We start from the raw sequence: 27,727 nt of genomic DNA on the forward strand, positions 1-27,727 counted from the left end.
TATATAAATTCACTTATCTTCTCATTTTTTTTTAAATAAAATTGAATAAAAATTATGTTAGTTAACATCAACAATAAAATAAGAAATTTAAAAAATTTAAAATATAATTAAAACTCAAATACTTAAAAATTAAATACAATTAAAACAAAAAAAAAATTAAATACAATTAAATCCAAAAAACTTTTTTAAAAAATTTTTTAAATGACTCCCATTGTATTTCAAACTCTTTTTGGAATTTTTATTTTCTATTAATGTGATTTAGCTAAATGAAAGATAATATTTTATTTTTATATTTTTAACTTTAAAATTTTTCTAGTTTTAATTATATTTTTAATTTAAAATTTTTTATTTTATTGATCTCAAATCAATTATCAAGAAAAATTGTCAGTGTTATTATCCTAATAAGTAAAAGATCATTTTAGGAAACGATTATCTAAACTATGAAAAAGTACATGTATTTTAAAATATTTTTTAGGTGGATGAAGATAAAATTAATTTATAAAAGTTGAGATTTTTTTCTATTTTTTTTCAAATTAGTACTTTTCCCGATGATTTTTACATCCTCTTCGAAACATGATTTACTCCTTTGAAAGTATCATATAAAGGTTGGTCTAAATTATAATTATACCCCATATGAACTATTTGAAAATTTATATGTGAGTTGGAGAAATAATGTAAATGATTTCCCTTGAAAGTTCCAAGAGCTCATGCTATTAATTTATCAAGCACACAACCACTGTACACCAAGACACTTACAAAATTTCCCTTTCCCTTTTTCCATGTTTGTATAATCAAACACAAATGTGGACAGCAGAAAAGAGTTTTATTTGGTGCAAATGATGAGTAGTTCTGATTGCTTCACCCCCTTGAAAAGTGAAGCCAAAATTGGTACAACCACCCGATAGTCTGTGCTGTTAATCTGGAATGGGTAGAAGTAGAACAAACAACTAGGAAGCAAACCCAATTTCTGGAAATTCACTTGGCAGAAAACCAGGGATCATGGGTAACTGCTTCCATGACTGGGCTTTCAAAGACTAATCAGCAAGAATGAAGCCCCTCTTTATATACTGCAAACATGAGAAAGGCAAGTTCATAACATTTTCCACTTCAAGGGATTTAGATATTAGAGTATTCAGAACCTTATCCCTGTCTAAACTACCACCATCTGTCCGGAACCCTCTACACACAGCAAGAGATGTATTACACACCCAAGGAGCTGAAACTGTGAATCCCAACCCACACCTTCCATTTCCGGCTACCACATCCTTATATGCTCGGCATACTCCAGAAACATACCTTCCCATCGTTGGAGAAGGAATGGACCCAACATTATCCAGAACGTCTGAATCTGAGTGAAGGTTTACCACTACTGTCCCATGCTCAGTGTTAAGCCGGTTCTTGAGAGCTTTGAGGAATGGGGAATTTGGGTCCCGTAGCTTGTAGGGAAAGATGTCATCACCGTCATAAGCATCAACAAAGACCATGTCATAGATTTTGTTGGCATTCTGGATGAACTCCTCCGCATCTGATTCGAAGAGAAAGAGCCTCTCATGTACACCTTTCCAAAATACTTCACTGATTGGATCCGGTTCTGAGAGAACACGCTCACCTGATGGGCTCATGACTGAGAAATGCGGGAACCCCATTGCTTGGGTTGAGGCTGAGATAACAAGAGGGTCAATTTCAACTATATGAACAACAGCACCTGAAAGGAGCATCAAATTATGAGTCAAGACTGTAATGCAATTAGAATTTTAAAAATAAAATCAATTCAAATCAAATTAATAGCATTTTTCAAAGCCAGGTTGAGAAACCAACATAGGCAGGCTGCAGAAGCCTCCAGATATGCGAAGATAAAAGCATACTGCAGAAAAAGAGAAACATCTCAAAATGTATCAATTAAATAGAGTGCTTCCAGGCCACCAGGGAGAAAAAAAGACAATGGCTTCATTGTTTTCAGATGGCACAATTATTTCTCAGTACACGTAAAAGGGTAGTCTATCAGTAAAGATGGGGTTAATAGTACCACAATTATGAGCTTACGTATTTCAGACAGCTCTGATCTCAGGAGTGTTGGACAAAGCATTATCAGATCCTAAAATCACTTCAAGGATTCCAGCTTTGAAAATAAATAAATCCTTTTTCAGTTTGTAGACTACACTATTGGATTCAACACTGAAAAAAATGAAACATAAATTTCACCAATCTAATCCTGGGATTCCACTGAAGGTTGCTTCTAACATACAATCAAAGCACTTCATATACAAACTCATCTCTTCTTGGGATTTTGACACCCCATATCTAAACATGTGAAAGAATCATTGTGCCAAATTCCACTTCAATAGTGCAATTACATGAAAACAGAATGAAAGCATTCTTATCACAAATCAATGTTCTATTATATATAACACTAATCAAAACAGGCATAGCAGGGTAAAGAATGCTTGATGATTTCCAAATGAGAAAGTAATGAATTACGATTTAAGAAAACTGAAGTTCAATGACCTTTAATTTTACTAGCCAAAAATAGAGGTAGGCTTCCCCCACCATGGCCGATGCACAAAATATTCATTGTCTTCTTCCCATTTACTGCATTCATGAGATCATAATTACAAGATGCTATGCTAGCCAACCCAACTGATAACACACTCTTCAGATCTGCAAAATGACATTAGACATATCAAAAGGTAAATTAAAAAATATATATATATATATATATATATATATATAATACTTAAGCTATGTTTGGTTCCTGGAAAATTTGAGGGAAAAAAATATAGAGGAAAAATAGAAAGAAGGGAAAAGTGAAAAACAATAAAAAATAGATTTAAAGCCAATAAATTATTTTTATTTGATACTTCAAACTTATTTAACTTATTTTAGCTCCTCGATATGAAGATTAAATAATTAGAAAATGCATAAGTTTCTAACTTATTTTAATTATATTTTATTTTCTTTCATATTTTTCATAATACAACCAAACATAAGAAAATCATTTTCCTTCTCATTTTTTTCTTTCCTTGGTACTTTCCAAAACCAAACATAACCTTAATCTTAAATGAAAGATCAAATGACCTAGGAAGCTTCACTTGGATGGCACAGACATCAACAAGTACTGAGATTTTTTTTCTCTTAAGGCAATCGTTGAGTTAAAATATATCAAATTTCAAAACAAAGATAAATATGAAGGATAACCATAAACAAGGACTAGACAGTATTATCTATTTAACATTCGGTCAAGAAACCAAATTCTTATGTCCTCAACCAAGAAAGAGAGAGAGAGTAAAAAACAGCTAAGTACAGGGCCCCGTAAATAAATTTCCAAAGAACCAAATCACTAGAATAAGACCAGATTGGGGGCAGTAGAACTTAATAATTCTTTGCCATATCTACTTCTTTCCAGCAAGGATTTCTCCCAACTCAAAATTGAAGAAAATTTCAATCAATTAGTCATTTCATACAAAATGGTATTCATATAACTGGAACAAATTACAAGCTACAGTTGTATGTAATTAAGTGCTAAGTGTCACAAACTATGAATCTGGATCTCTGAGATCATAAAAACTTGATACCAATCAATATCACCCAAAACATTTCATTATTCAAAAAAATAATAATAATTAATTAAGATGAGAAACCAAATTAGGACAGAACCACAAAGATAGATCAGCACACATGCATACTGCTGAGTGTCCAGTTGCATAAAATATTCGTAACTCACAATACAGTGGTTATGTTTCTCATTTTTTTTCCCTTTTATTTTGACTTCCAGGAAGAATATAGTGATGCTAATTATGAGATTACAGTTTTTTTTTTTTTTTTCAGAATTTCGATATTTTTTGGTAGTTACAACGTCATTAATATTTCAATAAGATAGGATGCAAATATTAATTGCAAAGCCACTAAAGTCCTTAACAAAGAATCAAGAAACATTTTGCTTGAATCCAAGGGGAAAAGAAAATGCTCTTAAGCAGAAAATGATATGTTTACAGTATTTTTAGTTACTATAGGGGATTGGCTGAAACACTTGCAATGCTCATGGCAAGAAAATTTATGAATAATTGTTTCTATCCAATATCTCTAGTTATGATTTAGCTGGTAACTTCTTTTTCTTCCAATCATTTTTAATTCTGTTGAGAGAAAAATGAAAAAGGAAGAGGAGATGCAAATTGGAAACAATTTCCTTCAAAGAGAAAACTAAGAAAGCAATAGCCTAAACTCATTATGACCATAAACAGGAAACAAAATCCAAAGACAATCACTAAGGATATGTAATTTCAAATAATCCTCCAAGGTCAGAGTTCCTCTTTTTTTAAGGGTAATCATTTCTAAGCTTGGAAGTTTGGGCAACCAAACAAAAGAACACTCCAAGATCTATAGATATTAGGAGCTTATTTTTTAAAAAAAAATTAAAAAAAAATGGGAACCTACAAGAGCTCCACACTGTCAAATATTAGACACAGCTCCTTTAACATCAAAATATTGAGATCTCCCATAAACCCATCACTAAAACACGCAAATCCATGCTAGTAATCTCACCCTAATCAACAGGTTTTCTGAGCAGGCAGAGATAATGTTAACTCATGCTTCCTCATGATCCCACCAATTCCATGTCAGTCTGAATAACAAAAAGAGCATCCACCAAACTAAGGTGTCATGACTTTGAAGAAGGATGATGCTAGTCAAACCATGGTGAAGGATGACATTTAATGAAACAAAAACAGTAAAAATTTTAGTAACAATGAGATGATGAATTTACAGTGTTCTTCAGGAAGAGCGACTGGCAGAATTATCCAAAAAAAGTGAAGGTATTTACATGGAACAGCCAGACAATTCGCCTGCTGCATAATGAATACAGAACCAGGATCTGATTCCCGGTAAGCAGCCATTATTTTAGCAGTGCTTTGGCGAGTTTCATCATTGAAGCGAAGCACACGCCATTGATAACCAAGTATCCTGAATTTTTCGTTGTTTTCAGAACCTGGATGCATCTCTGCATACCTTTGCTGAAGCCATCTCTCCATTCCTGGCCAATGAATTTCACTCTGCAATAAATTAAATCAAGAACATCATCCAAGAAATACTACCTACAGGCTACAACATGGTAACAACAAAACTTCAAAGTTGGAATAAATTGGGAAAAAATTCCAGAAAAGAAGATGAGAGAGCCATGAAGCCAGGATAAACCAAAATTCCTGCCAGAAATTTTTTAGTAACCCATAAAAAATGTATTAAGGAGAGAGACATCTTATCTCAGAGCAAAAGAATTATATTTCTACTGCTTTTTCAAGACTCTTTTTTTAACAACATTCAAGAATTATTTAATTCTGATACAAACAAATTCAGTGTGGTTTATGAAGAAATGAATAAGTGGTGTGCAGTAAAAATGAGAAACAAAAACCTTAGCCACTACAATTTTTTCCTTAATTAACATAAGATGCATAGCCAATGCTTAACTAACCCACACAACAAGTCCAAACAATAAGCCCAACAGCTTTACAGCTTTACCCACCATGAATTAGTAATCAAACAGCAATGTGCAATATATTTGGCGTCCAAATTCATTTTGTGAGTGTTTAGCTAGATTGGCAATTCCGGACAAAATTCCTAAGTGTCTCCTAACTCGATTTTTCTAATCCTTATTCAGACTACTTGCCTAATGAAGATTAAGTTGTTGAATTTGTCAAAAGACTAAGGTATGTAGTTGAGGTTGGAGTTGAATGGAATTGAATCAACCATATTATTTAAATGTTGTTTCACTTAAAATATTTTATAAGGAGTTAGAAAGGTTTATGAAGCATTTTTTTTTTACTAAGTATTCAAAATGCTCTGTTCCAAGAACGATCCAACTTACACTTTTTTTATGAAATCTCATCCATTGGATCAAGGGCTTCCTTCATTTAAAAACTCAAAACTTGCTTCTTGTTTTACGGAGAGAGACGCAGCAGCAGCCATCCCTTTTGGTTCTCTTTTCCTTTCCTATTTTGGGTTGTTTGGTTGCCAAGAAAATTCAACTTTCCTATTGTTTTCAATGAATTTTCTTGAGAAAAAAAAAATGGTTTGATTTCTTCATTCATCTCTCAATTTCTAATCTATGTGGGTTTGGGTAAAAACTCATTTTCTTCTTATGTTGATTCAAAAAGAGGCCAAGATTGAGCTTGGTGTGAACTCCAAGTGTGCTCCAGAAGAAGAAGGTGAGAAGCTGAAAGTGCAAAGTACTAGTCAAGTGGTCCATGAAGGATTGGTAGGCTTGAGCTAGGCAAAACCTTGTATTCGGTTTTTGTTCTTCATAGTAGATGTTTTTTATGGTTTTTGATCTCTTCGGAAGTTTTCTAAGTTAAAATTTCAGTTTTTGATCTCTCATTCTCTACTCTTTGATTTATTTTCAGTTTTTAATATCATTGATTACTTGGGCATATATGTGGAATGAAAGAAAAATGAGTTGAAATAAGTGTGATTATCCATTGAATATCTTGAATAATACTTCTGTTCATTTTGGTTAATGATATCTTGTAGTAATTCGAAATAAGTTAAGGAGACAATTGTTTTATGAATTAATCTAGGGGAGTATTGAAACATATGCATGTGACTTGCATTTTAATCTTGTTGGGGAGTGTTGTTGCATTCATATTTACTTGTGATCATTGCTTTGTGTTTGGAAGTGTTTGTAAAGAGAAGCAAAATTTGTAAAAATTTTAAGGTCAAATAACTTGTGTTGGGAGACCTTTTAACTTGGTCAATAACACCTATTCACCCCCCGTGTGTTCTATCTTTGAGATTCACCTTTCACATTTAATTCTCCTGTCAGTAAAATGTTTCAAAATGAATACCCATCCCTCTCCCTTTTTCAGTTTTGAACCATATGTTCCATGTTGATCTAGTTTCTCAAAGATCATTTGAGACATAGTTGTGCAACAGAAAACCATATGGGCTACAGGCTCTATAGAGCCCTAGACTGAAGTAAAAAGGCAATCTATCCAATCCAAGGCGTTTTTGAGTTTAGCACAATGACCCTAACTTATTGCATGTCCTCCTCTAGGACAATCTACGGAAAGTAATGATTCTCTGAGATTCAACTTCACGGTATCTAAACTTTGATTTGCACTGGTTTCATTACACCTTGAAAACAAAGAAGAAAAAAATCAACAATATATTCAAAATTTCATTCAGAAAATGATGAAAATCAGTTGAAAATTCAAAGAAAAGGAACTCTTAGAATGGCTCAAACCCAAATTCTATAACGTCGGAATGCTTAAATATTCGTTGAAATTTGCCACCTCAAAGCTAAGGAGGAAGTAGCCATATGAATTCCATCATTGGAAGTATACAGAACATTCAAAATTCTGGGGACTAATAATATTAATCAATCCATTCAATCAGTAAACAATTAAATAGACACACGACAGGCACATATAAATAAGGTAGAGGGAGGAACCGGTCTGGAAGAGTGGTGAGCAACAACGGAGACGACGCCGTTTCCTTTGTCGGAAGTTGATCGGAGAACAGTGTGGCCATCGGACTGGTCACCCCACCATTCAGAGGAGTAGAACCAATCCCCCTCGTCTTCGATATGTTGTCGTACAGCTGTGGAGAAATTACGGAGTTTGCTAGTGGAGCACAACCTAGCTCTATGCCACATTGCCATAAACCCTAAAATTCCCAAAACCCTGGCCCCTAGAGCAGTTCAAAATCCTAGTCCCCTCAACGCTATCCGGGGCAGGGATAGTTCTATCCTGGACAAGAGAATCAGCCTGTCCTATCCCTAAGGGTCTGTTTTATAAAGGAATATGGTTATTTAAAAATATAAAATAAAAATAAAAATAAAAACACACGTCTGATTGGCCCAGGCCCTTTGCCCACTCTACAAATTTGAACACAGGAGCCTACAACTAGAGGGGGCATTGATCGATCCCGCTAGCCAACCTGACTTGAATCAAACACGTTTTGTACAAATCTATGTTAAGTATAATTGGGTTTGAGTTAAATTAGTCTCAACCTATGTAACTAATTGAATAAATAAATATTTTTTTATCAATCTATATAATATAAATTTAACTTAAATTGACTCATTTAATAATTCTACTAATTAACATAATCATAACTTTAAATTATTTAACATATATTTGACTCATTTTAAATTTATTTTTAAATAAATAGATCAATTGAGTCATAAATATGTTTGGTTGAGATATTAATCATATATACTTGTATAAGACATAATTTAATATGATTATTAAATAGGAGAACTTAGTTGTTAAATGAGTTAAATGGATTACACATTGTGTTATTTGTTTAACAGTTTATATAGTATTTGGGTTTATGTTTTTAATATAATTATTATTTGTCTCAAGTTTGGGTTGACCTATGTGGTAGGATGTCTAGGTTTTAACATGATACGAACACAACTCATAAACACGAATTGTCACTCCTACCTACAAATTAGGCCCCCATCTCATTGGTCATTCCATTGTATCTTAGCTCTAATGCTCCTATGTGGCAAAAGTCTCAACCAAAGAAAAGTTCTTGAGCGGTGCCCAAACCTTCATAACTAGGCACAAGAGTTCAACAAGAACCTTCTATCTAGCTAAGCACTAAAAAATGGCTACATAAAAATAAAGTTATACCTACAAGGTCGTTTAGCATCCATTGGTCGATATGCGTACATCCTTAATGATCCTTTGGCTGACACTTAAGACAACCCTAACCAACCAACGACTTCCTTTGTAAAAAAGATCACACATCACCTAAAAAGTTAGAATTATCTAATTATTGGTGCCCTAGCTCAACATTTGTACACCGACAAGGTAACCATTGGCCCAAATAAGGCCAAACAACCATTGCTAAGACAATGGAGACTACATAAAGATGTTCAAGACCTAGAAAAAGGCAAGTTTGTTATCTCTTATATATTGCTTCCTTCTATCCCTTACTCTCATATGTTCTCACTCTCTACTTGATGTGGAAAGTAAGCTACTAGCTCAGACTCAATTTTTTCTTATTAAGTTTCATCTATTGATCCTAAACTAACTTGATTGTCAGAGAGGCATATGCAGAATTTGCCCTACTATCTTTGTGTGCAAAAGTTCATCCCAATGGAGTTGAGGTACTATTAGACTCATTTGTTTGCCAATTTGTAGCGAAAATCCACATATCGACATGGTTGAAAAAGAAATTTGGTAAATACAAGCATTTATACCAACAAGATCCATGTGAAACTTGTCTCCAGAAAAGATGGCTTCCCATTCATAAAAGAAAAAGTAAAAAAAAAAAAGGAAAATTGAATTTGTCTCTATAGTAGATAAGAAAAAATCAATGTTAAACACGTCTTTTCTCCCTTTAAATAACTCATCTCTTAATTGTTGCATTAATTTTATCTATTAAGGAGACAAATCCAATCAAAATTTTAATTTTGTAGAATTCTTGCAATATGTTGTATATGAATTCAAATGGAAACAAATAAAAAACCAAATAAATGTCCCCTCTTCCTCCATAATAACAAAAATAAGAGGGAAGAGATGTGCATTGCCATCAATTAGTGATAATCAACACCTTCCCCATATAAATAAAAAAATAACATCAACTTATACTATTAGTATGCAATGCTTTAATCCTTTTATAGTAGCCCCAAAAGCTCAAAATAGTAATTGAAACTTTACTGAATCATTTGTCTCCTCATGGGTTTGTCTTCTAAACCACTTTTATGTAGGGATTAATTACTTGAAGAACACCCACTTGAATAAGAGTTAGCAGGAAGAACCTTAATCACAAAACACCCACACAATAGTTTTTCATGTTGCTTCCTAAACCCCTCTTAAAATGAAATCGATACCTATATTTACCTTTCACTATCTTATGCAAGACTACCAAGATGCAAATGGCTCTCTTTACTAATTTCTATATTTCTTGATCAACCAATGTTGATTGTAAAGGTGTGCAAAAAATCGATTGAACCAATAAAATTTACCAAACTACATTGAGACAATCAAATTTAAAATTTTTTTTATATAAACTATATCGGTTGGATTTAGGGAGAATTCTTTCTTTTATTATGTTAAAATTTTATTTCAAGTGTAAAGGATTACTTGAGTGGTTGTGAATGCATATTAGAGCCCTCGATACAATTATACAAGACTTGAAGATTTTAGTTGGAAGAAGTCTTGAATTAGTGGGAGGAACCTCAAGCTTAGATTGAAGCAAGAGGAAGTGGATGTAGATAATTGTCGAACCATTTATAAAATCTTTATTTGCATCTCCCTGTTTATTTTACTTTGGGTTAAATTGATATTTGTCATATGTTTTAAAATTGCTTAAAATTTTAAAAGGAGATTAAAAGCTAACACAAGGAAGGAAACAACAAAAGCACTACTTGAATTTTTTATTATTTTTTCTTTAACTATTTCAAGTACCAATCTTTATAGCTTGACCACCCTCTATTAAGGAACACCTAACTAGCTAAAAAATATGAGAATAAATCTTATCTTGACTATAATAAATTGCATCTTAACCCCTTGACTAATAACAAGTAAATATCATACACAAATAGATTTTTTTTTTATAGATTTTCTTACACTCCCCCTCAAGCTAGACTAAATAGATTAAACATTCCCAACTTGTCTGCCAATTTTTCAAACAAAGGTTTGACAAGCCCCTTTGTAAGAATATCCACAACTTGTTTGTGGTCGTAACATAAGTCGTGCAGATGACTCCATCTTTTATTTTCCCTTTGATAAAATGTTTATCTATCTCCACATGTTTGGTCCAGTAATGATGTATTAGATTATGTGAGATGTTAATAACAACCTTGTTATCACAATATATCTTCATTGGTAACTTCGTCATTACTTTCAATTCTTATAACAATAATTTCAGCCACATTAATTCATAAATGTCATGAGCTATTACCCTTAATTCTACTTTAGCACTACTTCTAGCTACACAGCCTAAAAGATGAATTTATACATTACACATGAAACTTGTTTTTTTTTTTTTTAAGAATATGAGGTCCCATTGATGGCATGGTGCCTCTATTGTTAATTCATACAAATTGTTAATAAATTTTGCACTTTGATATTTTAATAATATTTATCAAAATAGTATTATTTTAAAAAAATCCCTTAAGCTAGGTATATAACCTAATTTGCACCAAGAAATGACTTATGATGAGATAGACTTTTGTCAATTTATTTTATAACATGATCACATATGAAATTAATAGCTACAATTTAATTTTTATTCAAGATAGAAATATCATATGCCATCACCTCATGTCATGAATAAATTAGATTTATTTATAAAAATGAAGTAATTCTTCACTTTTCTTTTATTTTTATTGGCAAAGATTGAAATTAAAAAGATAAAAGGAAAAAAATAAAAAATAAAAAAATCTCAAAGGATATGTTTGGTTCCTAAAAAAATTTGAAGGAAAGAAAATAAAAAAGAAAAATAGAAGAAAATAAAAAAATGAAGGAAAATAAAAACTAGATCCAAAGTCAATAAATTATTTTTATATCATTCTTCAAATTTATTTCACTTATTCTCCCCCATTTTATAAATATTAAATAATTTTAAAATACATAAATTTCTAATAAATTTTAATTATATTTATTTTTTTATTTTCTATAATGAAACAAAATATGAAAAAATTATTTTCCTTAATAGTTTTCGGAAACCAAATATAATCTAAATATCAGGTGAGTAAATAATTTTCCAAACATCAAGTGAAAAGAAAAAAATAAAAGACGTGAACATAAAGCATGATCATAATGTGATGTAAGATGTTCATCCTAATAAAATGTCTGCTAACCAAATCCACCTTTAAATTTTAACTACAAATATAACACGAGGCACTTTTTTTAGGCCCAATCTTGGTATTTAAATGACTACTTTGTAAATTTGTATGAAAATAAAGGCTAAGGAAAATAGGAAATTAATCCAATGAATGAAAATATAATTTTTCTTTCCAAGTTTTTATGTTAGGATCCTCAACTATTTTATTTAGAAAAATATTAAGATAATACCCTGATTGAGAGTGTGATATTGTAAATATTATAAATGATTGATGATGTTTTGAAACATTTATTTTTATAATAAAACATTTATTAAAATTTTAAAATTTTGAAGTTTTGCTTCGTCTTAAAAAATTGATAAAAGAAAATTAAAAAAATTTAAAAAATGATTATCTCGTATTTAATTTTATTATAAAAAAATATGAAAAAATAAATCAAATATAATTAAATTAATTAAAATTTTATATATATTTAAATTATTTAACCCCCATATAAAAGAATTAATATAACTAAAATAAATTTAAATTAATATATAAAAATAATTTATTCACTTAAAATTTAAAATTTATTTTTCTTTGGGTTTTTTTATAATTTTTTTCTTTTTTTTTTCTTCCATATTTTCCTTCAAATTTCCCTGAAAACAACATAGTGATGAATCGTGATTCTATGTAATATTTAATTAAAAAAAAGAGCATACTTGTAGTTGAGCAAATAGTTTACTTTTTCTTTGAACAAAAAGAATGTGAAAGCCGATGGGTCCGAAGGGGGCGTAGAACGTGGCAAGCAACCCGAAAATTTACGATTCTTCAGAAAAACAAATATAAAATGGGTTTTGAAGGGGCAGGTTTGGACTCGACGCCGTTGCCGGAGGTTTGAATCGCCCTGGTGCATTGAGGGTCCCCCTCAATCCCCCACCCTCATCTCCACCACCATCACCACCCAAGACTCTCCACATCTCTTAAGCTCCATGCCTCCTTGTTGATACATCCATCAGCGACTGCAGGACTGATGAGGAGATTGAAGGACTGGGTTTTTTTTATGCCGTAGATGGATGCTTCATGCCATCGTTGATGGGGGTGGGGTTTGAGGGGGAACCGAATAGCACTGGCTAATCACTTGGGAGACCGGCGGTTTTTCCAAAGCTAAAATCGCCTGTTCCGAGTGTAGCTTTAGTTTTCCCCTCACCTGATCTCTGGTAATTTGCTTTGACACATAATCTCTCTCTCCTTTCGTTTTTTTTTTTTCTCTTTTTCATTTTATTGGATGGAAAGAGTCGTATCTAATTCGAATTACACAACGGCCAAAAAGAGTGCTTGGTGGGGCCTACGCAATATATCAAGTGCCGCGTGAGTAACATTCAAATCAATCACGTAAAGCCACAATTGCTGCCTTCAATTTTGTCAGAGTCAACGTATATGTTTCCTCTCATTTCTTTTCATTCAAACCCAGATAACTCTTTCAATTCAAGAACTGAAGGAGCCAACCACCTGCCAAATCAAAGCCAAGTAAGTTTATTTTTGGTTGCTTTTTTCTTTTTTTTTTTGGCTTCTGCATGGTTTGTATCTATTATATTCTTGAGAGAAATAAGAAATATGGGTTTGATGTTTTGTTTTCTGAGATGGGGTTTTGTTTTTCTGTTTGAATTTTTGAAGTGTATCCCAAAGTGAGGGTGAAGGAACAAGACCAGGATGATCGATTTGCAGAAAGGGATCCAACGAGGAGTTCTTGTTCTCCTGGTATGTTCTTCTCTCGTTCTTTGGGATTAATTTGATCACTTCTTTATTCCTTTTGGTATCGTGTGTAGAAATATGTGGGTGCTTTTTGTGTTTTAGATTAGTTCTATGATCCATTTGCTGTCTGGGCGAAATTGGGTTCATTTTGTGCTTCTTTTGAAGTTCATGATCATATCATTTCCTTTGGTAGTTACTCAACAATGGTTTCATTCTTCATTTCTGGGGCCTGGGGCTCTGAAGGGGAAAGGCATATGGCTGCTTAAATAAAACTTCCAATGGAAGGAAACGATTTCTATTATTGGCCAGAGTTCAAATTGCAATTGGCTTGATGATTATGATCCGTTACCATACAGTTTGGAATGGACATCATCTCTAAAGACAGGCACAACCTGCTTTGCAGCAGAATTTAAACCATTTTAAGAGATGGAAAGAGAAGCACTTTTTGGATTTCTAAACACAATGTTAAATAAAACTTCCAATGGAAGGAAACGATTTCTATTATTGGCCAGAGTTCAAATTGCAATTGGCTTGATGATTATGATCCGTTACCATACAGTTTGGAATGGACATCATCTTTAAAGACAGGCACCACCTGCTTTGCAGCAGAATTTAAACCATTTTAAGAGATGGAAAGAGAAGCACTTCTTGCATTTCTGAACACAATGTTTTCATCTACACTTGCTTTTAAAAATATATATATAAAAAAAAAAAATTCCTCCCAAAATAGGGAAAAGCGATTCGAAAACCATGTGTTTGACTACTGCAGCATTGCATAGAAAGAACTAAACTGTTTCAAAGTAATGTGGATTGACCTTTTTACCTGCAAAAACTAGCCCCAATAAGTCATTCAGAGGTTATACACTGCAAATAAGTTCATTATGTATGATTTCATCTAACATCTCCGGAGGCAATTAGTTATTAGGAAAAATTACCCATATCCTGAGGTTTCTTGTGATTACAGGAACTCCTGTAAGTCTGTCTCCTAACCATGGTCAAGAAAGACACAACACTTGTTATAAACAAAATGATGTCGTCTTTTTATTTTGTTTCTCATTTCTTCTTGCATCACTGCTCATTTTCTTCCTCTCCACATTCTTCCTCCCAAATCATATTCTTCTTTCTGACATTCATCTTTTGATGATGAAAAAACCCACAAGGATAAGAATAAGAATTTCCACTAGAATAAGGATGAGAAATCCATTGATAAAACCCAAAAAAGGCACACAGGCCTTGACCATGTTCCATGTTCCAAGTCATTCAACTGCAAAACGCCAAATAACATCTGAAAAAGACAACGTTTTATTTCCTCTATGAGACCAAAAAATAGGGACTATGAGCACAGCTAGGCACTAAAAAAAGACATGATTGCTGCTTCATTTACAGTTGCAAGCAACAGCGACTCATGCCATACTATTACTCATTTCACTTACTTTAACTTTTCTATATAAAGATTAAATAATTTGAAAATGCATAAGTTTCTAACTTTAGTTATATTTGTTTTTTTTTTTTTCTCCATATTTTCTATAGTAGAATCAAACATGAGAAAATAATTTTCATCAGCATTTTTTTCTTTTCCTAAATATTTTGATAGAACCAAAAAGAGCATTAGTAGATGAAACTAATGCTCCAATGTGTCACCCAATTTCATTCTTGTACTGAGTTACAAAGTCAAAATATCATCTCAATCTCAAACCTCTTGATTTGACCTGAAATTCAAGTGGGGGTTACTCTTATAGTCTCACATCAGGTGAATATGATTTGGATTCAAAATTTACTGACTTATATATAGATGAAGATCTCCCACCTTCTTCCCCAAGAACTCTAATGAGGATGAAAAACCCAAAACCCAATTCATGATGAAAACCCAAATTCCCATAAAGTTCGTGAGGATAGAAACCCAAATCAATTTGATGAGAATACAAAGGAAAATGTGAAACCCAAACCCAACAAATTTTGAAGTAAAAAAAAAAAAAAGGGTTGGGGGGGGGGGGGGGGCGCGGGGGGCGGGGGCGTATGGGGGGTGAAGAAGGAGGAGGAGATAAGGTCAAAATGAGGATTTTGAGATAATAGGGCTTGATGCCTAGCAGCTTCCTTTTACGGGGTGTCTACCGATCTCAGAGGTTCACTCCCTTGAGGAATGTTCCTTGAGTCGTGATGCTGTGATTGTCGTCTTTCGAATTAAGGATTTGTCTGGCTGGTGTTCAGCCAATGGCTTTTGTCTTCGGGTGCCTCGCCTTTAAGGCTTCGTTCAAGTCCTCCTATGTCAATCTCATTTCTGCCTTTCATCCACATCGCGATCTCTTTTCCCACTCGTTAGGGCCAGGGGTGGGCGTATGGGGGGTGAAGAAGGAGGAGGAGATAAGGTCAAAATGAGGGTTTTGAAAGTAGGGAATGGAGAAAGATGATGGAGAACATTTTTAATTGTTTAAAATTATTTAGTGATTAATTTAATTAGGATCAACATAAAAAAAATTCATTAAATTTTCTATCAGGATTTTAATTTGTAATAGTTTAAGGTTTAATTAGGATTAGTCTATTTAATTCAAAGCTATCTTTAATCAAGAGCTTTCATCAGCAAACAAACAGTTGACTAACGGCAAGGGATGGGTGATTTTTTTATTTGACTGGTGGTCCACAGGTTTCAATGTAATTTCAGAAATTGCAGGTTGTATCCACATAATTTCTGGAAACCTCAGAAGATATAAGTGTAACTATCCCTAAGAACTATTATGGTGATCATACTTTGTTGAAGTTGCACGTAAATCACCCTGGATAATGGACTAGTCTCTTTTAAAGCTTTTATATTTTACTTTGTCATTATCTTTTCTAGCAATGACTCCAATTAGATGAGTGCACCATATGGAAGAACTTCTTCTATTTTGAGGGAGAAAATCTGGCAAGTAGTATTCTATATTTCTGGTTTATTTTGATGTAGCCATTTCTAGCTTCCTTACGCAATAATATTTATAGTTTCTAGCTGTATCTGCTTTCTATATACTGATTTGTAGTTGATCTTTGAAGTTCTTAATGGAGTTTTTTTTTTTTATTTACAGTGAAGGAGTATATGCCAAGAGCAGTTGTGCCTATGATTTCTGTTCCTAAAGGTTTAATTTTTATTCTCATGCAATCTATGACGAACAAATCTTTCATTGGTTTTTGTTGAGATATTTTGCAATTATCTATGAGAGCCTACCCCTGGATTTCCCAAGCAGGAAACAAAGACCAAGAATTTGTACAGAATGACAGAGCTAGATCAATCTTACGACCCCGAGCTGTTTTATCTAGTCCTGGTATTACATTTCTTTCATATAAATTTACAATTTCTTTACTTTTTTTTTCCCTCTATGTAGCTTTTGAAATTAAACTGTCATTTATATGCATTTAATGTTTGATGCCATGAAACTGTGGAGTCAAGAACAAATAAAATCCACTGGCAGGATAACTCCTTAAGGAAAGAAATGAGAGAAAGAACTATAAAGCCTGGGTTAATTTTTCTTGTTGCCCTTTTGAAGGTCTAGAAATTAAAGAAGTCTGGGGATGATGATATCACAGCTATTTTTATGAGATTCTGTGAACTATTAGCTAGATGAAAAAACAGAAGGATTAAATTTTATTTGATAGAATTTCAATTTAGCCCTTGTTTTAGGAAAACAAGATTCAGGAAATGGTTTTAGAAAACTTGTAATGCCATCATGTTGGCAACACAATTGATATTTTGTTTATAACAATTTCTATGAGCATCCAAAATGGAGAAAAGTGGCTTCTGGTTTTTATACTAGAAGTAATGGAACATGCATTGCATGTGCATGAACATGAACATGGCTTATATTATTTCAAAATAAGTTGGAGAGCATATGTGAGAGTGCTTGAGAAGTCAGAAATTGCGAGAAAAATTCTTGAACAGTTTTTAGGATAGTGGTTTCTCTCTTCATGTTGTTTTGTTTCCTTGACTCTATTCTTTATCACTTATAATATTGGTAAGAACATTGCTCTAGGTATTTGAGTTGTCTCTGAAATAATGAGAGATGCAGAAAAAGGAAAATTGTGTACGGGCTTTCTTGATGTTATAAAATAAATAGCTATAGGAGGTGGTTTTCAACAGTTCATTCCTATGCATTTTTGAACTGTTTACATTGTATGAGATCATGAAAGGATAGACAACCAGCCTTTATTGGCACACTCCTTATAGAGATTTTGTCCCAATTCAAAGCAATTGAACTTTATGACTATGTTTGATTCCCGGAAAGCTTGAGGGGAAGAAAATAGAAAGACAAAAAACACAAGGAAAAAGTATAATATTTTTCTTTTGGTCTGGTTATCTATGAAAGAGAAAAAAATGTTGAGGAATGCACTTTCCTCATAATTTCCCCATCTTTTTCTCAAATTTTTTGGTGAAAACTTGGAGGGAAATCTTTTATCATTTTCACCCTCTTTGCTTAGTATCTCCTTACCTTTTTCCATGTGATCCAAACACAAGAAGATCATTTTTTTTGCCATTTGTTTTTCTCTTGGTATTTTTCTTGGAGCCAGACATAGCCTATTCAAACAACAAAATGAGATTTGGTTCATCTCTTGCTAATTCCATGCATGAATGGGAGCATGACTGCAGGAGGAATATTCATGATCTGGAAATAATTGAAGCCTTTTGTAGAAGACGGGAGAATCGATCAGATATTTCTTATAATAAAATAGCGCTAATTTGTTTTTAGTCGAACGGAGAAATGACAATAAAGAATGAGGGCTGGTCTGGAATGTAATATTCTCAATACCACTGCAATATCACTCAAGTCATATTGTTTGAACGTTTTGAGTGTTGCTGAGACTGATTTCAAAGTCTCTCTTTGAGGCATGTTGATGTCTTGGATGTGTACATTAAAATTCATCCACATTATCTTTACTTATTATCTCAAGGGCCCCTAACTCCATCCACTTGGTTATTTTGTATTCAGATAATGACAGGATGATTGGGAAGAGAAACAGGATGGAGAAAAAGCAACCTTCACCTCCAAAAAATCATAAGTTGGTCCAGAGCAAGCATGCCCTATGCAAGATTGTCCCAAGCCCTATCCAAAGCTGTATCCCAAGCCAAGTTGTCACTAGAAGTCCTAGAAACACAAGAAGAAAGACCAAGCAAGAGGCTGGTGATAGTAACAGTGACCCCGTAAAAACAAGAAAAGGGTCTAAGGAGGAGGCTAGTGATAGAAAAAGTGATCTTAAAGCAAAGAAAGGGCCAGCAGGAGCCGTTCCAAGTGGGAAGCTGAACCAGGGAACAAGGAGACCGAGCTCTGTGAGAACGTGAGATCAGTTCTAGTATTTTTAAGTGGATTATACTGAGTTAGAGAGTTCAATTTTGAAATAGCAGCAATGCTTTTTGATATGAACTTTCTTTCAACAAAAATCCTATTATGAGGCAAGTTTAATGTTATCAATATAATTCTTTGATCCTTTCTTTCCTCCATTTTGTGTCTTCTAATCTGATTCTACTAACATAACCTTTTTTATTTTATTCTTTTCAGGCATAGAGAGTGAATATTTTATATTAGATTTGTGAAATTATTTTCTTTTCTTTATTTATTTTTATTGGATTGACAAAAATGGAAGTTTTTAGAGTATGGGTTCTGATTGATTTTTTCACTTGGGTTTAGACCATAGGATCAAGCTGGCCAGAATGGTAATGCAGAAGGCACTTGAATTTGTTTAGCTTCTTGCTTCCAGTATTTAAGTTCTACTTTTAGCTTACTGTGGAGGTACCATTCATATGGCCAGTCTAAAAATCTTTGACTAACTGGATGGATTAGATTGTTTTGAATGAACATTTCATTAGGTCTTAGATCGGACTTTGATTATCGCATTTAAAAACCAATTGGTGTTTTTTGACTATCATTTGGGTGATCCATCCCTAAGTTTAAAAGAGGCATTGTTGCACCCCCAACCAGCCTTCTCCTAATATGATGTTTTTACCACTTCTTTGATCGAGTTTTGACTATCTCATGTGAAAATCAATTGGTGCTCAATGAAAATACGTTAAATCTTTTATGACACTTAATCATCATTATTTAGATAACTTATCCCGAGCCTTACAAGGGACATTGTACACCTCAAAATTAGGGATTAGCAAAATGAAAATTCAATAATCCAAACATGAGAACAAAGAAGTAAAGTTTCCTACTTTGTAAGTTCTTTTTCAGCCGTCTTTATCCGCATCTACCACATCATTGTAGGGAATGGAGCAAAATGGTTTTGGAGATCAAACAGATGATGGAAGTAAAAAGCTAGGCACCTTTTGGTGGAAATGAAGATGCAAGTCAACCAAAACTAATCAGATTGGTTCAATTTTCAACAACCATGAGCTTGGTTTTTCATTTAGAAATTATGGAGACCGATTTAAATCCAATAGTGATTTTGGTTAAAAGGTATTTATTTATAGTGCTTTGTACTTATATCAAAAACGTTTTTAAAAGAATTTCTTATGCCCGGAAAATGATTTCCTCATATTTAATTTCACCATGAAAAATACAAAAGAAACTCAAATATAATTACAATCAATATGAAATTTATATATTTTAAAATTATTTAATCTTTGCATAATAGAGGAAAATAAAATGAAATAAATTTGAAGAAACACATAAAAATAATTTATTGACTTTAAATTTATTTTTTCTTTTCCTTCTACTTTTCCTCTTTATTTTCCTTTTTTTCACAATTTTCCTCAAAATTTTCAAGAACCAAACATAGCCCTGAAGTTTATAAACTAAAAAAATATTTTAATAGTATTTTTGATAATGCATTATATAATAAAAATAATGATTTTTGAAAAATCATTGATCCAAATGATTATCCAATAATCACTTCAAGTGATTTTTCAGGTTTTTTAAAATTTATCTAATACATTTTTGGAAGATAATACTTCTAAAAATTAAGAAGTGATTTTAAACCCTTTTAAAATCATTCTCAAACAAGCTTTAACTAGCCGTAGATTTGAGCTTCTTTTATCCCTTCATTCATTAAAATTGAATGATTCTTTGTCACCCAATCGATAAAAACCAAATCAAGCTGACATTTAAAAACTCGTATTTCTTATGATTTTACACCCTATTTATTGCATGGTTTATTAAATGGGACATTGTAAAAGCTCTTCTTGAAGTTGAAATCATCATGCCATAGAAGAACAAGATGAACTCAACTAAAGAAAGATCTACATTGGCTCACTATAAGTAATAAGAATCCAATATTGGACAACAATAGAACCCTTTTCATTCAGAGCTTAGGATGCAACTTTTTATAATCCAACTACATGTTAATCCAAAAGAATACAATCTAATCTCAAATGAAATATAAGAAGTTTACAAATTCATAAGGTTTACATGATTGAAATAAATTTATCAGACCTCCCCAAAGGGCCTCGTGATTGAAAGCTTTTAACTTAATATTATCCTTAAAATTGAGGCAGTTTAGCTTAATCACATCTGATGAACATCAGATCAATTCAAGCTCTCAAGCGACTGCTTTTGCATACACTTCTAGAGGATCAAGTATACAAACTCGTGGAGCTTTTGCTCTTCCTCCCAGCTTGTTTGAGGCATCTAGCAACTGGAAGCAAAATATGTTACTTTCATCCCTGGTTGGCAACCATGGTTTTGTACTTAAAACCACCCTGCTCTTTTTGACGGATTTTATTTTTGTTCATTGCTGACTGGTGTCATCAACTCTCTCTTGTTTGATCCTTTTGACTGCCTCTCCAATGTAAAAAGGATACAATAGGTCCATGCCCAAAATTTTGAATGGATTTCATCCTATGCTCGAATTGCATATTGGCCTCTTCCTTTGTTTTGGATCATTTCAAACTAATTCTGAGCATTCATCATTCAGCACTTGAATTTCCTGAAATGAAGCAGCATTTGATTTTAAAATTCCAATTTCCATCTCCATGTGAAGTAAGCCTAAAACACCACACACTCGGCTGAACTGAGGGTGTGAACTATCTCCTGAGAGAAACACATGCCCACTGCCATTCACCTCCATCCAACTACACGCTGGTTGCTTCTTCACTCCCTTTTCTCTCATTCGAACCCAAACCCTCTCTGCATCTTCTCTCTTTCCACTACTCAGATACATTTCAGCCAAAATAATATACACACCAGAGTTATGTGGTTCTATTTCTAGAATCCTCTCACCAGCAATCTCACCCACCTGCATATTCTTGTGGATTCTACAGGCACCAAGCACAGCTCCCCACACACTTGCAGGGACTTCAACTCCATTTGCTTCCATTTGTCTCAAAAAGCTCATTGCCTCATCTATAAGTCCAAATCTACCCAATAGATCAACGATGCAAGTATAATGTTCAATTGTGGGCTCAAGACAACACTTGTATTTCATGAAGTCAAAGTAGTATTTACCTTGGTCCACCAATCCTGCATGGCTACATGCTGATAGAACACCTACAAAGGTTATATGGTTGGGCTTAATATCTATTGATCTCATTTTTTCAAACACCTCTATGGCCTCAACACCATTTCCATTGTGGGCTAATCCACAGATTATAGAATTCCATGAAATAAAATCATGGCTTCTCATGGCAGAAAACAACAGTAAAGCAGAATTCGAGTTTCCGCACCTTGCATACAAGGTCACCATAGCATTAGAAACTGCAACAAAATAATTGAAGCCTGTTTTAGTTACTTGAGCATGAATTTGTCTTCCAAGATGTAAGGTTGGCAAATCTGAACAGATTGTCAAAACACTAGTAAATGTAGCTTCATCGGGAAATGGACCTCCTTCTTTCATTTTGACAAAAAATTTAAGACCTTCCTCACCATGATCATTTTCTCCCAAACCCCATATTATGACATTCCATGCGGTTGCATCCCGTGCTGGCATCAATTCAAAAATACTAACTGCAGTGTCAACCTCTCCTGTTTCAAAATATCCTACAATCAAATTTGTCCAGGACACTGTATCACTGAATGGGCTTTTCTCAAGAAATGCATGCGCTTCTTTGATTAGCCCATTTCTTATTAATCCAAACACGATTGAATTCCATGATCTCCTACATTTTTGTGGCATTTCTACAAAAAGCCTCATAGCATCCTGAATCCTTTGATTCCTCACCAGCCCATTAATCATTTCATTCCAAGAACGAAAATCACGCTGTGGCATTTTCTGAAATAAAACTTCTCCAATTTCAATACACCCATTTTCTATATACCCAGCTATCATTGTATTCCAAGCTCGAACATCCCTTACAGGCATATCTTCAAAGAGTCCCCGAGCTTCCACAATCCTTCCTGCACTTGCAAGACCCGATATCATGGTAGTCCAAGACGCTATATCCCGAGTACCCATTTCCTTGAAAAACTCTTCCGCCAAATCAACTTTTCCAACACCCACCAGCCCCGCAATCACCAAGTTCCATGAAACCACATCTTTCAAAACCATTCCACTAAACACCCTAAGAGCTTCACCAATCAATCCATTAGAAACATAGCCAGAAATCATCGAATTCCAACTTACAACGTCTCTAAACGGCATCTTCTGAAAAATCTCACTCGCACCGTTAATGTCGCCAAATTTCATCAACCCCGCAATCATCGTGTTATACGAAAAAATGTCTCGCTCGGGCATTTCATCGAATAAGCTAACCCCTTCACCGAAATGGCCATTTTGGAAATACCCACGAATCATTGCGTTATAGGTGACGGTGTTTCTTTGAGGCATTTCGTCGAATAGCATTTGGGCTTCTTCAGTGAAGCCATTTCTCATGCAGTCAGATATTCTTGAGTTAAGAGGCTTCAGATTGAGAAGTGCAGATGTGGAGTAGCTTTGTATGGAGCGTGTGGGAATCCATTTTCCGGTGAAATTGAGAGATAGAACCACGGCGAGTTTGGGGAGTTGGATGGGACGAGAGATGAACATACTCCATTCCTTGGGTTTTCTCCCAAACGCCCCAACCCTGAACTTCAGAATTAGGTTAGTGACGTTATAAAATGAATTGACTTTTTTCTAGGAAGAATTCTGTTTTGGGCCCAGCTGGGCCCAAAAATTAATAAAAGATCCTCATAAGTTCCATATTTAAGCCCAACACCTAAAGAAAGTTTACAAATTGAAAAGAAGGATATGAAATATTCAATTTTCCGAAAATGCCCTTTATTGTCAAAAAGAAAAAGAAAACAACTAATTTCCTACTCTCTTTCATTCTTTTTTTCCCTCTCTCTTTCATCATTTACCTTATCTTTTTCTCTCACATATTAATTGGTGGGACATGTAAATTAATTCTTTTATAGAAAAGTGTTACTATTTTCATCAATTATTTTTCTCCTCAAAACCATGCCTAATAAATTAAATATTGGAAATCAATGGTTGAAAATGATTATTACTATATTTTTAAAGTAAATATTTTTTAAATACCTCATAATTTTTTTTTTAAACTTACAAAATATATAATAAATATTTTTTAAACACCTTAAAAAAAATTATTATTCTTTTTTATCCAATATATATATAAATATCTTTAAGGTTGTAAACAATTATTTGAATATTTTCTCTATTTTTTGGACAATACATTAATATTATCTTAATATATTATTTTGTAACATGATCAATTTTTAACTAATGGTGATAATTAATTTTTAATTGAATAATGTATTATAACTTAATAATTTTATTCAAATGCCCTTTTAAATCTAAAATAGATGTGGACTTGACATGGTTTAAATTATTAAAGCATGATGTCATTAAGTTAAGCAAATGTATCATATTAAGAGATGTGTATGTAAATTATATCATAATTTTCTCTTTTTATTTTTTATTTTTTTTCCTCGTACATGATATCTTTTGTATAAAGTTTTGTAGATGAAAAATAACAAGAACTTTTGTTATGTAAAGAGGCATAACAACACATTAAAATTGAAAAGAGAATATAATAGAACACAAATTAGATGAAAATCACTTTAAATAAGGATATAATAGAAAACATATAAATGTAAGAAAAAACAAGTTTAGATGAAATTTAAAATAAAAAATCAAAGAAAATAAATTAAAAGTAATAATATAAAAATAGTAGAATCTTCAAAACTATAATTACAACAAAAAATTATTTTAAATTAACTTGATAATTTAAATTAATGATTTTTTATAAAAAAAATTACAAATGTTACAAAGATAATTTTTTATCCTTTTTAATTCTATTTAAATATGATTTTTTTAATATCTACTAACATTATGTTTATAAAGGTAAAATAGTAAAAATATATATTTCATTCGGTTTACTTGTAATAAACACTTTAATTTTGGAATACTCTTTTATAGTTAGTGTAACACCCTTATATAATAGTGTAAATTTCATAAATAATTTATGGGTAACAAAGAAAATAAAGAAATGATTCAAAATTAACTAAAATCTTTCACAAATGGTAACCTTGTACATCCTTGTACACTTAGTATATTTCCCTTGTACATTTAGTACATTTCCCTTGTACAATTAGTGTAACATCATTGTACAATGGTGCAATATATCCCTCTTAAGTTGTGTATCCATGTAGGTATATTAATCTTATTTCTAATGGTTTGACTAACAAAATGGTGGATGAATTAGGATTAAATTTTTTTTCCCCAAACATTATTACTAAGAAAAGTATCAAAATTTCCATGTGAAAGTTAAATAAATTGCATGACATAAGTATGCAATCTATGGGTGACAAGGAAAATGAAAAAGTGATTCAAAATCGATTAAATTTTTTTATAGATGGTAGTCTTGTACACCCTTGTACACTTAGTATATTTTCCTTGTACACTTAGTACATTTCCCTTGTACAATTAATGTAATACCATTGTACAATATATCTATCCTAAGTAATATGTCCATGTAGGTGTGTTAACCATATTTCTAATGGTTTAACTAATAAAAGGATGGATGAATTAGGGTTAGTTTTTTTTTTTTTTCCCAAACATCATTATTGGGGAAAGTATCGGAATTTCCATATGGGAGTTAAATAAAGTGTATAACATGAGTATGCAATTTGTGGGTAACAAGGAAAATAAAGGAGTGGTTCAAAATAGATTGAAATCTTTTATAAATGGTAATCTTATATATTGCTTGTACATTTAGTACATTTCCCTTATACAGTTAGTAAATACTCTTGTATAGTGACACAAATTTTATATTCCCGTAGTGCATATATGCCTATATTTGTATTAAACATGATTCTAGTAGTTTGATTAAAAAAAATGATGAAAAACTTCAATCTAAATTTTTTATGAACATATTACATTTTTGTGAAAAAAATATACAATTGACCAATTCCTTTATTTAATTGTGAACATATTATATTTTAAAAATAAAAAAGAATAATTAATAAATGAAATTTAATTCTTTTTATTATCTTAGTATTAAACAAGGTCTTCAATTTTCATTTTTAAAAATATTTTTCATTTTTTTAATTAAATGTGTTTTCAAAAATAGACAATATAGAAAATAAAAAAATAATAAAAACTAGAAAAAATATTTTAAAACCAATCTCAAACATAATTTATATAATTTTTAACTACTTGTTTTTATTTAAAATGAGTAAACATATCATTTAACCCTTTTGTATGAGAAAAAAATCAATCTCTACTATACTATGTATTGATATAATCCATTTCTAAATACAAAAACATTTTAGTTGGATGTTTAAAATAAAAACTCTTCATCTATCTTCTTTCTCTCTTTTTCTTTTTTCTTATTTCAATAAATTTTCAATTAATTCAAATCATTAAAAAAATTTATTAATAAACAAATTTGGAACATTCATATAACTTATTACAAAAGTCTATGTTCAAAAAATTATTAAACTATGGAAAGAAAAAGATTAAAAAAAAACTTTAAACTTTTTATTTTATAATAATAAAAAAATAAACTTTAAAATACTTTTTAGTATAAAAGAAAAAAAATAGTAAATATATTTATTTTAAATAGTGTTTTAATCATTAAATTATTTACTTGTAAAATGTAAAAAATAATTTTTATTCATTTAAATTAATATTTTTTTCAAAAGTATGTTTCAAAATAAATTTTGAATCATTAATATAATTTTTATTTATTTATAATTTAAAAATAAAAAATAATGTTGATTTTTCAATTATTTTTAAAGGAGTTTAAAAAATAATAAAAAATAAAAAAATAATTAAATAAAGGAGAATTTTATGGATGGGGCATATAAAGAGTGGTGGTATAAAGACAAGATGATGGGTGTAAGTAAAAAGGGGTATTTTTGTCAATTCCAACCTTATATCCTTACAATCAATTATAGGTATTTGGAGGATCTTTTATTAATTTTTGGGCCTAGGTGGGCCCAAAACACAATTCTCCCTTTTTTCTAAGTATGAACAAGGAAAATTCCACGGTCCCATGCCAAACCTTGAAGCTAATTAATGCTTGAACGAATGGGACCATAATTATTCACATAATTTAAAAGATTAAAAAAATGAAAAATAATCCTACAAAAAAAATAACTTTTTATTTTTTAAAAACAAAAAATTTAATATATATATATATATATATATATATATATATATATACACACACACACGTACTAATTTTTAAAAATAATCAGAAAGTAGAAAATAAATCTAATTAATACTAAAAGGGCACCAAACTGAACCCATTAATATTGAAAAGTTACATAATAAAACTCATTATGAATAACTTTACTAATTTTTTTATCACATATAAAATTTTTCATTAGGAAATAAATTCCAAATTGAATAAGAATTAATAAATTAGATTTATTAATATGTTTGCTATTTTTTTTTATGTTAGTCATTTTGTGAATTAAAAATATTAAATCTTTAATTTGGAAATGCATAATTTTAATTTTTAATTATTAGTATTGTTAATAAAGGAATAAAAATATTTATTAAAAATAAATTATAAAGAGATTTTTTAAATGATACTAAATATGAGAGATCTCATTTTTTGAATATTAAATAATACATTTTTATTTTTAAAATAATTTTATTTCAATTTCTGTTCATTTCATAAATCAAATAATAATATGGCATAAATATTATTATATATTTAATAGAAAGCAAAGGCCTATTTGTGAGGAATAAATATAGGAATAGTTTGAATTAAATAAAAGAAAAAAAAATAAATTGCAAGATTCTCGGTGGGAGATTTGGAATCCAGTGGGTCCTCGTATCGGCATACAGAGGCGAAGACTCCGGTGG

The 27,727-nt window shown here is 31.7% G+C and overlaps 3 protein-coding genes across 19 annotated transcripts; 1 reads left to right on the plus strand and 2 right to left on the minus strand.

The window, feature by feature from the left end:
* Positions 1 to 666: 666 nt before the first annotated feature.
* Positions 667 to 7,814, minus strand: LOC100249317 (uncharacterized). 4 transcript variants are annotated; one of them, XM_002282078.5, is made up of 4 exons: positions 7,436 to 7,814; positions 4,817 to 5,045; positions 2,506 to 2,658; positions 667 to 1,705 (listed from the first exon to the last, which is right to left on the minus strand). In XM_002282078.5, the coding sequence occupies exons 1-4, from the start codon at positions 7,643 to 7,645 to the stop codon at positions 1,035 to 1,037; spliced, it is 1,263 nt and encodes a 420-aa protein (XP_002282114.1). In that variant the 5' UTR covers positions 7,646 to 7,814; the 3' UTR covers positions 667 to 1,034. The 4 variants fall into 4 exon arrangements, with proteins under 4 accessions (XP_002282114.1, XP_019075247.1, XP_010650152.1 ...); XM_019219702.2 differs by having other exon boundaries at positions 4,760 to 5,026; positions 7,436 to 7,782; XM_010651850.3 differs by having other exon boundaries at positions 4,760 to 5,045; positions 7,436 to 7,779.
* Positions 7,815 to 12,383: 4,569 nt separating this feature from the next.
* LOC100244160 (uncharacterized) lies at positions 12,384 to 18,977 on the plus strand. Of its 14 annotated transcripts, none has more exons than XM_059736934.1 (7): positions 12,420 to 12,981; positions 13,095 to 13,132; positions 13,236 to 13,291; positions 13,439 to 13,522; positions 16,573 to 16,623; positions 16,729 to 16,809; positions 18,469 to 18,977. In XM_059736934.1, coding segments are annotated over exons 3-7 (567 nt in total). In that variant the 5' UTR covers positions 12,420 to 12,981; positions 13,095 to 13,132; positions 13,236 to 13,290; the 3' UTR covers positions 18,819 to 18,977. The 14 variants fall into 14 exon arrangements, with proteins under 14 accessions (XP_059592916.1, XP_059592917.1, XP_059592920.1 ...); XM_059736936.1 differs by having other exon boundaries at positions 12,446 to 12,630; positions 13,058 to 13,132; positions 16,732 to 16,809; XM_019219726.2 differs by having other exon boundaries at positions 12,501 to 12,630; positions 13,058 to 13,132.
* Positions 18,978 to 20,748: 1,771 nt separating this feature from the next.
* Positions 20,749 to 26,980, minus strand: LOC100266506 (pentatricopeptide repeat-containing protein At4g02750). The gene is made up of 2 exons (XM_002282093.5): positions 26,916 to 26,980; positions 20,749 to 23,471 (listed from the first exon to the last, which is right to left on the minus strand). The coding sequence occupies exon 2, from the start codon at positions 23,432 to 23,434 to the stop codon at positions 21,359 to 21,361; it is 2,076 nt and encodes a 691-aa protein (XP_002282129.2). The 5' UTR covers positions 23,435 to 23,471; positions 26,916 to 26,980; the 3' UTR covers positions 20,749 to 21,358.
* Positions 26,981 to 27,727: the final 747 nt, after the last annotated feature.

Source organism: Vitis vinifera, chromosome 5 (assembly GCF_030704535.1).
Source record: "Vitis vinifera cultivar Pinot Noir 40024 chromosome 5, ASM3070453v1".
NCBI classification, from domain to species: domain Eukaryota; kingdom Viridiplantae; phylum Streptophyta; class Magnoliopsida; order Vitales; family Vitaceae; genus Vitis; species Vitis vinifera.